Source organism: Hylobates moloch, unplaced genomic scaffold (assembly GCF_009828535.3).
Source record: "Hylobates moloch isolate HMO894 unplaced genomic scaffold, HMol_V3 SCAFFOLD_21, whole genome shotgun sequence".
Classification (NCBI taxonomy): domain Eukaryota; kingdom Metazoa; phylum Chordata; class Mammalia; order Primates; family Hylobatidae; genus Hylobates; species Hylobates moloch.
The window spans coordinates 4360034-4374392 of NW_026652296.1; the positions used below are offsets into that span (position 1 = coordinate 4360034).

A 14359-nucleotide genomic window follows, 5' to 3' on the forward strand; every position below is an offset into this window, starting at 1 on the left:
CATCACTTTTCTTTTTGGCAGAGTTTGGCAGGAACGGCTAATGTTTGCCTCTTCTTCCTGGGCATCCAGCTAGACTACATTTCCCAAGCTACCTTGCAGGTGTGGCCATGTGACTGAGTTCTGGCCAATATAATGTGAGTAGAATCCAAGCACATCCCTTCCAGGCTTGGTCCGTAACAACCTCCTAAAAGAGATGTTCTCCCCATGACAAGCCCAGGTGTGTGATGTTCCCCTTCCTGTGTCCAAGTGTTCTCATTCTTCAATTCCCACCTATGAGTGAGAACATGTGGTGTTTGGTTTTTTGTCCTTGCGATAGTTTGCTCAGAATGATGGTTTCCATCTTCATCCATGTCCCTACAAAGGACATGAACTCATCCTTTTTTATGGCTGCATAGTATTCCACAGTGTATATGTGCCACATTTTCTTAATCCAGTCTATCATTGATGGACATCTGGGTTGGTTAGAACTTAAAGTATAATAAAAAATAAAATAAAATAAGTGAATAAATACAAAGTAAATCCCCACAAAAAAAGAGATGTTCTCTTCTCCTTCTGGCCAAAACAAGAGGTCAGAGCCTGAATCTTTCCCCTTGGAAGAAAGCTGCCCACTGGATTAGCCTCTGGAACTTTGGGGTTGTTCGTTACAGCAGTTAGCCAACCCTGACCAAAATACAGGTTAAGAATTCCTTATCGGAGAATCCGAAATGCTTCAAAATCTGAAACATTCTGAGTGCTAACTTGGTGTCACAAATGGGAAATTCCACACCTGATCTCATGTGATGGGTCACAGTCAAAACTTTGATTAATGTACAAAATTATTAAATAAATTGTATAAAATTACCTTCTATAAGTCGTATATGAAATTTAAATAAAGTCAGTGTTTAGACTTAGGTCCCATCCCCAAGATATCTCATTATGTTTATATAAATATTCAAAAATCCAACCAAATCTGAAATTCAAAACACTTCTGGTCCCAAGCATTTCAGACAAGGAACATTCAGCCTGTACTTTGTATTATCAAACTCCAGAAACCTGAAATTAGAAATTGGAGTTTGATTCTTGATAAAAGTGTATGAATTCGCCATTTATTTCCTCATTTTATAATGTTATTGTTTAGAATTTTGGATCTAAATAAAAAGCATCTGAAAATTTACTATAATTCCTTCCTTTTACATATTAGAATCTGAGGGTTAAAGAGGTGAAGTGATATTCCCAAAGCCAGAGCTGGTGTGTGAACCCAAACTGTTGTACTGGTTGTGCTATGGTTTGGATGTGCCCCCTAAAGTTCATGTGTTGGAAACCTGATCCCTAATCCATGGTGTTGGGAGGCGAGGCATCATGGGAGGAGTTGGGGTCATGGGGACACTGCCTGCACGAATGGATGGATGTGGGAGTGGGGTCCTTATTAAAGGACAAGGCAGGCTCCCTCTTATTCTCATTCTCTCTCTCCCTCCTTCCCTCCCTCCTTCTCCATGTGATGCATTCATCATGTTACAGCCCAGCAGAAAGGCTCACACCAGACGCTGGTGCCTTGATCTTGAACTTCTCAGGCTTTGGAGCTGTGAGGAAATAAATTTCTGTTCTTTATAAATTACCCAGTCTTGGGTATTCTGTTATAGCAGCACAGACCAGACTAAGGTTGCATGCATAAATGAATGATTCCTACTCTAATGTGCCACTGACTGTCCCATGCTCTATATTTTATTTTATTATTATTTTTTTTTTTTGAGAGAGCCTTGCCATTATCTTGGCTGAAGTGCAGTGGCACGATCTTGGCTCACTGCAACTTCCACCTCCCGGGTTCAAGCGATTCTCCTGCCTCAGTCTCCCAAGTAGCTGGGACTACAGGCGTGCACCACCAAGCCCAGCTAATTTTTTTTTTTTTTTTTGAGACGGAGTCTTGCCTCTGTCCCCCAGGCTGGAGTGCAATGGCGCGATCTCAGCTCACTGCAAGCTCTGCCTCCCGGGTTCACGCCATTCTCCTGCCTCAGCCTCCCGAGTAGCTGGGACTACAGGCGCCCGCCACTGCGCCCGGCTAATTTTTGTATTTTTAGTAGAGACAGGGTTTCACCATGTTGGCCAGGCTGGTCTTGAACTCCTGACCTCAAGTGATCCAACCACCTCAGCCTCCCAAAGTGTTGAGATTACAGGCGTGAGCCACCATGTCTGGCCCCACGCTCTATGATTTTATTTTCTAAATTGTATATTACGGGTTGAATTATGTCCCCCCGCAAAATCCATATGTTGAAATCCAAGCCCTAGTACCTCAAAATGTGACCTTATTGGGAAACACAGTCACTGCAGATGTAATTAGTTAAGATGAGGTCATTAAGTTAGGCCCTAATCCAGTATTGGGACTGGTGTCCTAATAAGGGAAAATTTGGACACAAAGACAGACATGATAGAGGGAAGACGATGTGAACAGGGCAAAGGCCATCTAGAAGCCAACGAGAGGCCTGGACCAGATCCTTCCCTCAGAAGAAACTAACCCTGATGACACCTTGATTTTGGACATTAGTCTCCAGAACTATAAGACAATGACTTTCCGGTAAGTCATCCAGCTTGGGTACTTGATTACAGCAGCCCCAGCAAACTAGCACAGAGTATTCAACACAGCTCTGCAAAGGCAACTCTGATGTACAGTATACAAGTAAAAAGCATTCATTATCTCGTTCATTCTTTGTTGGCAACAGATTTATTTTTCAGACAATTTCCTGAGGTCTTCCTGAATGTCAACCTGTGTCCTGTCATAACTGCAGAAAGTCGCAACAGCCAAGGCGGCCTCCATGAGGAGCCGGGAGGAGCCTACGCTCCCGTTCATCACCTGGTCTCTACTGTCCCTTGTGCAATCCTGACGTGGCTCTGTTCCTCTTTCCTCCTGCTTCCTTCCCTTCCCTTGAAGTGCAAGGTATAGACTGTTGAAAGCTTACTAGCTTTCAGTAAAATTTCCCAAGCATCAACAATATAATGTCAGAGTTCCCTCGCAACACTGTATTTCCATGGAACAGAATCAGCTTCTCTGTGAAGCTCGGCAGACAGTGCGATTTTACTGCGCACGCGTCATCATGGTTATTAGTATGGATGTTTTAGGCCAACCAACACAAAGGACAACTGCGCACCCATCTAAGGATGGCTACTATTACGGGCGTAAGCAAAAAAACTGGACTGCTTCCAATCAGTAGGTCCCCCAAACCTGGTCACCCATTACAACGATTCTGAGAACTCTTAAGAACTAGAACTCCATGGGGCTCCATACCAACCCTGAAGGCTTTTTACTTAGTGGGTCTGAGATGGCAAATGGGAACTGGATAAGCCACTGTGGTGACTCTGAAGAGCAGCCTGGTTTGGGAATGACTGATTTAGATCATTTGACTTCTGTGGTAAATCTCAGCTTCATTTCCTACCTTCTTACATTTATATTCCTTCAAGTAGACTTCTGGGTACACTCGCAGGTGTGTCTAACGCTTACCATCCTGCACTCTATTTGTTAAAGTGTGCACACGTTTGAACACAGGGCATGTGCGAAGCTTCCTTCTTGCTGGAGGAACCCCCAGCAGCTGAGCTCCCCTCCTTCGCGATGCCTCCCACACGGGATCCTGGCTCATTCCTGCTGCCAAACTCTTACTCTTGCTCTTGCTCAGTCTTTTCTCTCTGTCCAACCTGCACAGGTCAACACACTGAGGATCCCAAAGCACTTTCCCACTGGCTCCCGGCTGCATTCCCTCATAATCTCGTTCATTCTCTGTTGGCAACAGATTTATTTTTAAGACAATTTCCTGAGGTATTCCTGAATTTCAACCTGTGTCCTGTCATAACTGCAGAAGGTCGCAACAGCCAAGGTGGCCTCCATGAGGAGCCGGGAGGAGCCTACGCTCCTGTTCATCACCTGGTCTCTACTGTCCCTTGTGCAATCCTGACGTGGCTCTGTTCCTCTTTCCTCTTGCCTCCTTCCGTTCCCTTGAAGTGCAAGGTATAGACTGTTGAAAGCTTATTAGCTTTCAGTAAAATTTCCCAAGCACCAACGATATAATCTCAGAGTTCCCTCGTAACACTGTATTTGCATGGAACAGAATCAGCTTCTCTGTAAAGCTCGGCAGACAGTGAGGTTTTACTGCGTATGTGTCATCATGGTTATTAGTATGGATGTTTTAGGCCAACCAACGCAAAGGACAACTGTGCACCCATCTAAGAGATGGGAACTATTATGGGTGTAAGAAAAAAACTGGATTGCTTTAGATCAGTAGGTCCCCCAAACCTGGTTACCCATTACAATGATTCTGAGAACTCTTAAGAAATAGAACTCCTGCTCCTCCTTCTGGCATTTGAAGGTTTCCCCAATCCAGTCCAACTCACACCTCGGCCTCTCTCCCTGCTCCTGTACCCCACCCCACAGTCCTGACAGGACCAGGCCTCGATCACACCTGCCATTCATCTCAGTATGGCTGCCCGGCTGCTTCCGCCCCATGATCACTGCTGCTTCCCCTCTTCCCCCCACTAACCAATCACAGTACCAGCAGGACTTATAACAGTGTTTTGCAAACTTCAGCCATTCCCCTGCCAACTGTACTGTCAATATCTTAATATTTTTATTTAAATCTACCCATTGTTTCTACTTAATTTTAAGCATTAACTTTATTTATTTATTTATTTATTTATTTTTGAGATGGAGTCTCACTCTGTCACCCAGGCTGGAGTGCAGTGGCACAATCTTGGCTCACTGTATCCTCCAGCTCCCAGGTTCAAGTAATTCTCCTGCCTCAGCCTTCCGGGCAGCCAGGATTACAGGTGCATGCTACCACACCCAGCTAATTTTTGTATTTTTAGGAGAGACAGGGTTTTGCTATGTTGGCCAGGCTGGTCTTGAACTCCTGACCTCAGGTGATCCACCCGCCTCGGCCTCCCAAAGTGCTGGGATTACAGGCATGAGCCACTGTGCCCAACCTAACAGTTAACTTTATATTCCTACAATAAATGTAGAAAAACAGTACTCTTTGCCATAAATATCAAGTTACCATACCAAACAGTTTTGCTAGATCCTGCCTGCCAAAGCTCTGAGCTTAAAGTCTACTTTCTTAGGCAGTTAAGAGAGTGTTACAAACATACGAGGATTAAAGGGAGACTTTCTCCTGAAAGCAAGCAGAAGGTCTGAAGGACAGCAAAATGGGCGTCCCTATCCTGCCAGACAACGCCTTATACAGATACCCAGTGCCTGGCTGTGCGCCTCCCCAGGGCAGCACCGCTACCACCAGCAATCTCTCCATCCCTGGGAGTGCAACCAATAACCGTGCTCTTCCTTTGAGGCCCAGAACAAATGCCCCTCCCTTTATAAAGCCATTTCTTACCAGTAGACAACAGAAAGTTCTCTGGCCCCTTAGTGCCAATATCTTTACCATCTATTTGGTACCTGGCCTCAAAAAGCAAAATAGAGTGTGATGTTTCACATAACTGATGATTCCTGCAGCACTGCACTCTCCTTGAGCGCAGGAACCGTGTCCTCCAAATCTTATTTTCCCTTGGAATCTATGCCATCATCTTAACACGGGAGCCACAATAAATACTTCTGGCTGAATATCAACCAATTCCCAAATGTCTTCTTTGAATTTCTTTTCTTAAAAGAAAGCTTAATAAGACAGACTCCTCATTCTATGAAGGCTTTATTCATAGTCACCCCAAACTGGACATAACTCACTGCCCCCACTGACCTCTTCCCCACTCACCTCTGCCTGCCTCTGGGCCTAGATAACGGGAGCCGCCCAGTGTCCTCCTCCACGTCTAGGATTTTTAGAATAAAATTAATGCACATTCCATCTGGCTTAAAGCTGCCTTCTGGCTTCCTGCTGCTCTTAGAATAAAATCTATAAGCCCCAGTGTGGCCCCCAGGCCTTGCATGAGATGACCCCTGCCTAACTCTTTAATCTCATCTACTCCCCTCACCAGCCCTCCACTCTCACACTTTGTTCACTGGACTCGCAAAGTCCTCTGTCACTTCTGAGCTTTTGCACATGCTGTTCCTGCTGCCTAAGAGGCTGCTACTCAGGCTGTGCACAGCTGGCTCCCTCGTGTCCTTCGGGTCTCAGCTCAAACCTCCAGACATGCCTCTGCTGACCACCACTACGCTAGCCTCTCTCCCTCCATCACATGGCCTCATGTGTTTCCTTCCTAGCATCGGTCACAGTCGATGCTGCCTTGCTCATCTAGCTGAGTGTCTCTCTCTCCAATCAGAATGTGGGATGCAGGAGGGCAAGGGCCTTCATGGATCTTATGCAGCATGCTATCCCACAGATCAGTGGCTAGAAGACGCGATGGCCCCTAACTCATCACTCAGTGAAAGCTGCTGGCTTTCACAACAGGGAGCAACAACACAGTGGGGAGGGGAACGAAATACAAACAGGGTTGATACAGGCAAAATACAGTCAGAAGCTGCTGGCATCCATGACATCAAATGAAGCAGCACGCTTTTGATGGGCCAGAAGTACACCCAAGACACACACACATTCTGGCTTCAGCAGCAGCAGCGCCATTAAAGCAAAGCATCAGTATTTTCTCCACGTGAGCTGAGGCTAGCTCTCATGCCTAGTTACTCGCCACCCATGCGAGCATTTACTGAGGGCATGCTACATGCCCTGGAGAGAATAAGCCCTGCGGATAGAGATGAACATGCCTTGTTTCCTACCCTCAAAAACTAAGTCCGGTGGGGAAACAGACACATACATATGCAATTACTTTACGATGGGAGGAGTGAGATAACAAGGTGCTTGGGGAATGCTGAAGCAGGTTTAGCACCAGGGAGTCACAGAAGAAGTAAGAACTATGGAACGGGGGCTCACGCGGGAGAAGGCCCTCCAGGACAGCAGGTCCGCTAGAGGAAACTGAGGCAGCGGCATGTTCAGGAAACAGCCCTCGTGTGGTCTGACCCGGACTGGCAGGCAGTGGTCAGGTGACAAGAGGCCACTGGAGCCTGTACTTCCAGCAACCAAGAGCCATGGAAGCAGAAAAGCAACTTATGAGAGCTAATTTCAGAAAGAACAAATGGAGGGAAAGGACCCTATACCATCTGATTTCCTCAGCTACGGAGAAGGAACAAATGGTACATGTCAGGAACTCACCGTGTGGCAAACTTCCGCTTTTATCTCTTTCAAGGCTCGCTCAGAAAACACACAGCCACAGCACCGAAGGAAGCAGAACCTGGAGAAATAACCCAGTGGGGGAATGACTGTATTAATCACATGATCAATTCACATTTATTTGGTTGATACAAAGGCCAAGAACCACAAAAATTAAAATAGCTACATTTTACTCCATTAAAAAAATCAGTATGTTCTCACAGAAAAGGGGCAGAAAAAAAGGAAATCAGTTATATCCAAAATAAAAAAAAGATCAAAACCGAAACCACAAACATAAAAAGTCAAAAGAACAGGAACTCGGGGAGGAAATATTTTCAATAAATATAAGATTTAGAGCTTATTTTATGAATATTCAAAAAGGTCTTAGACAGCAACAGTCAACACTATAATAAAAATGGCCAAAGAGAACTAACATGCAGTTCACACAAAAAATATATAAAGACCAAAGGATTCTTAACCTCAAATGTTAAAAGAAATGCCTTTTAAAACCATGACACATCATTTTTTACCTATCAGGCAGTAATTCAAGAGATTGGGGCTGGGCACAGTGGCTCACAGTTGTAAATTCCAGCGCTTTGGGAGGTCAAAGTGGGAGGATCACTTGAGGCCAGGAGTCTGAGATTAGCCTGGGCAATATACTGAGAACCTATCTCTAAAAAAAAATCTTTTTAAAAACTTAGCCAAGTGTGGTGGTGGGTCCCTGCAGTCCCAGCTACTAGGGAGGCTGAGGTGGGAGGATAGCCTGAGCTATGATAGTGCCACTGCACTCCAGCCTAGGTAACAGGGACAGATTCTGTCTCTTTAAAAAAAAAAAAAAAAGAAAAGAAAAAGAAAAGAGATTGAAAGTATCCAGCTGGAAAATGAGGATACAGGCACATTTGTTGTCAGGTGGATACAACACAATACAATACTTTAGGAAGACAATTTGGCAGTATCAAGTAAAGTGTGGAGTTTCTTCTACAGAACCATGCCCACAAGTGTGCAAACGTACAAATGCGTGCTCAGGAAGCTGTGTAGTATAGCAAGGTAAAAAGGAAAGGAAGGAGGCCACCTACATGTTCCTCAGTAGGGAAATGGTCAAATAAATTATAAACACTCCAATGGCTATTAAAAAGAAGGTAAATCTGTATTCAAGGTCATGAAAATATGTCCAAGGTAGACAGAACAGAAGGAAAAAAAGAGGTTATTAAATACATATAATGTGACCCCAAGAGAGTTTGGGAAGAATACATGTTGATTTCTATGTCTATATGCAGAGGCGTGGAGAAGCGTGGTTATGGGTGTGTGGTGTGGGGGAGGGGGCATTAAACATCAAACAACGAATAATGCCACCACCGCGGCTGGACAGCAGCATAAAGCACTTTCATATTTCACTTTAGGCATTCCTTGAAAAATGCCACAGGACAAATTTTCTCTAATTTCCCAGGGATTATAGCAGATGCAGATTGGCCTAACCAAAATCCAGTTCATAACACTGCACTAAATTCACTGAATGTTTAGAATTTTTAAAATCCTATTTTATAGATACTTACAAATTATTAGGAAGCTATTTTTCTTTTTACAAAGGCCCAATGTTTTTGTTATACTAACAGTTTACTTCTATTTTTCTATATGTTTAAGTCTTTATTATACAAACTTTACTAAATACAGCTGGCCCTCTATATCCATGCATTCCGCATCTATCAATTCAATCAACCCAGATCAAAAATATTTGGGAGGAAAAACGAATGCATTTATACTGAACGTGCACAGACTTTTTTCTTGTCATTATTCCTTTATACAGTATAACAACTATTTACACAGCATTTATATTGTATTAGGTATCGTAAGTAATCTCAAGTTGATTTAAAGTATACAGGAGGATGTGTGTAGGTTATATGCAAATACTGTACCATTTTATATCAGAGACCTGAGCATCCATGGATTTTGGTATCCACAGGGGGTCTTGGAACCAATCTCCCACATATATCAAGGGATGACCCTATACGAACTAATCCAATCATCAATTTCAAGTGTGGAGGCTCTTATCAATAACAGACGGACAAAGTCAAAATAAGCAAAGCTCAATTCATTGGGTACGAGAAAAAGGAGAAGAGATTGACCAGCAAACCAAAGGAGAAACAACAGGGGAAGCCACAATCAGAGCAACAGGCTGCAGGGGCCTCCCACCCGAGACCCCATCGTGGAGCTCGTTTCTGCTAAGTTCCTCTTCTGGGGTGAGCTGCGGTTTTCTTAAAGACAAGTGGGGAGCCAAACATGAAAGGTCACATATTGTATGAGTCTATGCATGTGAAACATCCAGAAGAAGTAAATCCATTGAGACCAAACAGACTGGCAATGGGGAGTGCCTACGGAATGGGCAGAGGGTTTTCCTTTTGGGGTGATAAAAATGTTCTGGAACCAGATAGAGGTGGTGACCGTACAACACTGTGAATGTACTAAATGCCACTGAAACATATACTTTAAAATGGCCAATTTTATGTGACTTTCACCTCAAACATATACATATGTGTGTATATGTGTGTGTGTGTGTATGCATATATACACACACACACACACACACACACACACACCTACACAGAAGTGGGACATGGTTAGGTAAATGAGTCTGGTTCCCCAGAATATGTCTTACTTGACTCCAATGGTGGTTTAAAAGAGAGCCCTAAGCGGTTTAAATTCAGATTATTTGAAGAAGAGTGTAATATTTAAAAGCAAAAGCTCCTTGGGCCCTAAACTGCACTTCTCTCCAAATCCATGAAGCCCCTCGTTGTTCCATTTCGGAACAGGACAGTTAGTTTCCCTGGCACAGTCTGCCACATGCAACACTGCCTGGTACACTGAAAGGGTGTCCACGTACACCTGTTAAATAAACAGACACCAATGTGCCAGAATACTCAAGATTAAATACTGCTGTTTAAAGTTCAAATAAAACCATTTTTACTTGCTTGAGATGCTTTGCCCCACCCCTTTCCTGAATGAAAGTAATAAAAAATGCTACCTTTCAATATGTCGTGTGTTTGATAGAAGATTCCAGAGGGCAGTCTGGACTACCAGCTATTAAGGATCCAGGCATACCTTGTTTTATTGCGCTTTGCAGATATTGTGATTATTTTAGACTGAAGGTTCACGGCAATCCTGCATCCGGCAGGTCTTGTCAGCATCTTCCCAGCAGCATGTGCTCACGTCCTGTCTCTGTGTCACATTTTGGTAATTCTTAAATATTTCAAATGTTTTCATGATTACTACATCTGCTATGGTGATCTGTGCTCAGTGACGTTTGATGTTACTTTTGTAATTGTTTTGGGGTGCCAGGAACCACACTCATATAAGATGGCGAACTCAATTAATAAATGTGTGTGTTTTGACTGCTCCATGAACTGGCCATTCCCCCATCTCTCTCCTTCTCAGTTCTCCCTATTCCGTGTGACACAACAATATTGAAATTAGGCCAGCTGAGAATTCTACAATGGCCTTTAAGTGTCCAAGTGAAAGGAAGAGTTGCATGTCTCTCACTCTAAATCAAAAGCTAGAAATGATTAAGCTTAGGGAGGAAGGCAGGTCCAAAGCCAAGACAGGCCAAAATCAAGCCTCTCAAACCAAACACTTAGCCAGGCTATGGATGCAAAGGGAAAGTTCTTGAAGGAAATCAAAAGTGCCACTCTATGAACAGATGAATGCTAAGAAAGTGAAACAACCATATTGCTGATATGAAGACAGTTTTAGTGGCCTGGACAGATCAAACTAGTCACAGTGACATATCCTTAAGCCAAAGCCTAATCCAGAGCAAAGCCCTAATTCTCTTCAATTCTATGAAGGCTGACAGAGGCGAGGAAGCTACAGAGGAAGAGGTGGATACTGGCAAAAGTTGGTTCATGAGGTTTAGGGAAAGAAGGCGTCTCCGTAACATAAAAGTGCAAGGTGAAGCAGCAAGTGCTGATGGAGAAGCTGCAGCAAGTTCTCCAGAAAATCTAGCTAAAATCATTAATAAAGATGGGTACCCTAGACAACAGATTTTCAGTGTTGATAAAATAGCCCTGTATTGAAAGAAGATGCTATCCAGGACTTCTGCTAAAAAGGAGAAGTCAATGCCTGGATTCAAAGCATCAGGACAGGCTGACTCTCACAAAGGTCTAACGTGCCTGGTGACTTTCGGTTGGGCCAATGTTCATTTACCGCTTGAAAACCCTAGGGTTCTTAAGAATGATGCTAAGTCTACTCTGCCTGTGCTCTCAAAACGGAAGAACCAAGCCTGAATGACAGCACATCTGTCTATAACATGGTTTACGGAATATTTTAACCCAATGTTGAGACTTACTGCTCAAAAAAAAAAAAAAAAAAAAGATTCCTTTCAAAATATCACTGCTCATTGATAATGCACCTAAGTCACGCAAGAACTCTGATGGAGATGTACAAGGAGATTAAAGTTGTTTTCATGGCTGCTAACACAACAACCGTTCTGCAGCCCATGGATCAAGGCGGAATTTTGACTTTAAAATCTTATTATTTAAAAATACATTTCATAAGGCCAAGCTGCCATAGCCTTCCTCTGCCATTCCTCTGATGGATCTGGGCAAAGTAAACTGAAAACCTTCTGGAAAGAATTCACCATTCTAGATGTCATTAAGAACATCTGTGATTTGGCCAGATGTGGTAGCTCACACCTGTAATCCCAGCACTTTGGGAGGCTGCAGCATGCGGATCATCTGAGGTCAGGAGTTTGAAACCAGCCTGGCCAACATGGTAAACCCTGTCTCTACTAAAAATATAAACATTAGCTGGGTGCGCTGGCAGGTGCCTGTAATCCCAGCTACTCAGGACACTGAGGCAGGAGAATTACTTGAACCCAGGAGGTGGGGGTTGGAGTGAGCCGAGATTGTGCCACTGCACTCCAGACCTGGCAACAGAGCTGGACTCCATCTCAAAAAAAAAAAAATCTGTGATTCACGAGAGGAGGGCAGAACATCAACATTAACAGGAGTTTGGAAGAAGCTGATTCCACCCTCATGGACGACTTGGAGAGGTTCAAGACTTTAGTGAAGGAAGTAACGCAAATGTGGCAGAATGGCAAGAGAATGAGAGAAGTGCAACCTGAAGATGACTGAATTGCTGCAATCTCAGGATAAAACCCAAATGGATGAAGAGTTGCTTTTTATGGATGAGCAAAGAAAGTGGTTTCTTGAGATGGAATCTGCTCGTGGCGAAGATGCTGTGAATATTGTTGATATGCTAGATTTGAAATATTACATAAGCTTAATTGATAAAGCAGTTGCAGGGTTTAAGACAATTGATTCCAATTTTGAAAGAAGGTCTACTGTGGGTAAAATGCTATTAAACAGCATCACATGCTACATACAGAGAAATCTCTCGTGAAAGTTAGAGTCAATCGGTGCAGCAAATTCTATTGCTGTCTTACCGTAACACAGTGCTACAGCCACCCTAACCTTCAGCAACCACCACCCTGATCAGTTAGCAGCCATCAACATCAAGACAACATTGAGGCTCCACCAGCGAAAAGATGATGACTCACTGAAGGTTCAGGTGATTGTTAGCATTCTTTAGCAGTAATTTTTAATTAAGATAGGTACTTTGTTTTTAGACATAATGCTATTGCACACTTAAAAGACTAGACTACAGTATAAACATAACTTTTTTTTTTTTGAGACAGGGTCTCGCTCTGTCACCCAGGCTCTGCAGTGGCACGATCATACCTCAATGCAGCCTTGAATTCCTGGGCTCAAGCAATCCTCCTGCCTCAGCCTCCCAAGTCGCGAGGTCTATAGGTGCAATGCCACCATGGCTGGCTAATTAAAAACATTTTTTGTTTTGTAAAGACAGGGTCTCACTATGTTACCCGGGCTGGTCTCAAACTCCTAGCCTCAAGCAATCCTCCTGCCTCGGCCTCCCAAAGTGCTGAGATTATAGGTGGGAGCCACCGTGCCCTGCTAAAGATAACTTTTATATGTACTAAGAAACCAAAATTTTGTGTGACTTGCTTTATAGTAATATTTGTTTTATTGTGGTAGTGTGGAATAGAACCCACAATATCTCCAAGGTATGACTGTACTTCTCAACAGTGGGGGGAAGGGCTTAACGCTTTTGCTTAGTGAGACATCCTATGAACCCATTCAGCCCTTCGTATTTTTTAAAGAGGAAAACATACAGGTTGCTTACATCTGCTACACACATCTCAACCATAAGATTCCTGGTGCTACAGCCAGAGAATCTATTAGCTACAAATTCAAGGCAAGTTACCAGGTTTTTGAGCCTTTGGTTGACTGATTAACCACAGGTTCTAGAACTCTGTCTGCTACTGCATAACTTTTGGCAATTGCAACCAGGTGCAGTGGCTCCCACATGTTATCCCAGCGCTTTGGGAGGATCATTAAAGGCCAGGAATTCGAATCCAACCTGGGCAACATAGGGAGACCCTATCTCTACAAAAATAAAAATTAGTGGCTGGGCGTGGTGGTTTACACCTACAATCCCAGGACTTTGGGATGCTGAGGCAGGAGGATCGCTTGAAGCCAGGAATTCAAGACCAGCCTGGGCAACAAAGTGAGACCTTACCTCTACTTAAAAAAAAAAAAAAAAAGGATAAAAATAAAACTATAAAACATAATAAAAATTAAAAATTAGTAACTGGAAGGAAATAGGATTTGCTTGATGGGAAACATCTGCCCTTTGCTTTCTGTCCCACAGGAAAAGATGATCTAAGAACTAAACTCAGGTTTCCTAAGCGTCACATGAGAACTTTTCAGAATCCCACTTCGCTTCAGGTTTTATTTCCCTACCTCAAGAACGGAAGGCCGCAGACCAGGCTGGGTCTCGTTGGAAGTCCTGTAGCAATGGCTGATGGAAATGAACGTGCTCATGACCAAACACCATTTCCTCCAAGGCGCTACCAAACCCATGGACACCAGAAAGCAAGCCACATGATTGCTAAGCTCTGGCACCAATGCCACCAAAACCGGCAGTATTCCTCCAGCCTCCCACATCATCTGTCCCAGGTCCATCACTAACCTGTGTCGGCCATTCATCTCCAGGCCCACAACGGGGCAGATGAAACGCGCCCGCTGGAGGTCATCGTGCTTGTCACCTTTAGTGTTTCCTTTATCCCCTTCCCAGGCAGGATTATCAGAAAGCTTCAGCTCTGTCACATTCTGGGAAAAACCATTAATATTTTAACAATTCATTTGATAAATAGATCATCCTTTGCCTTAACCACCCAAGTCAAC

At 43.7% G+C, this 14359-nt stretch overlaps 1 protein-coding gene across 1 annotated transcript in view; it reads right to left on the bottom strand.

The window, feature by feature from the left end:
* Positions 1–14359, bottom strand: part of RTF2 (replication termination factor 2) — a 59108-nt gene that overhangs the window by 36478 nt on the left and 8271 nt on the right. The window contains exons 4-5 of the mRNA XM_032143346.2: positions 14145–14284; positions 7107–7185 (exon numbers count right to left, since the gene is read on the bottom strand). Coding sequence (XP_031999237.1) covers positions 7107–7185; positions 14145–14284 — 219 coding nt within the window. The remainder of the gene's footprint in view (positions 1–7106; positions 7186–14144; positions 14285–14359) is intronic.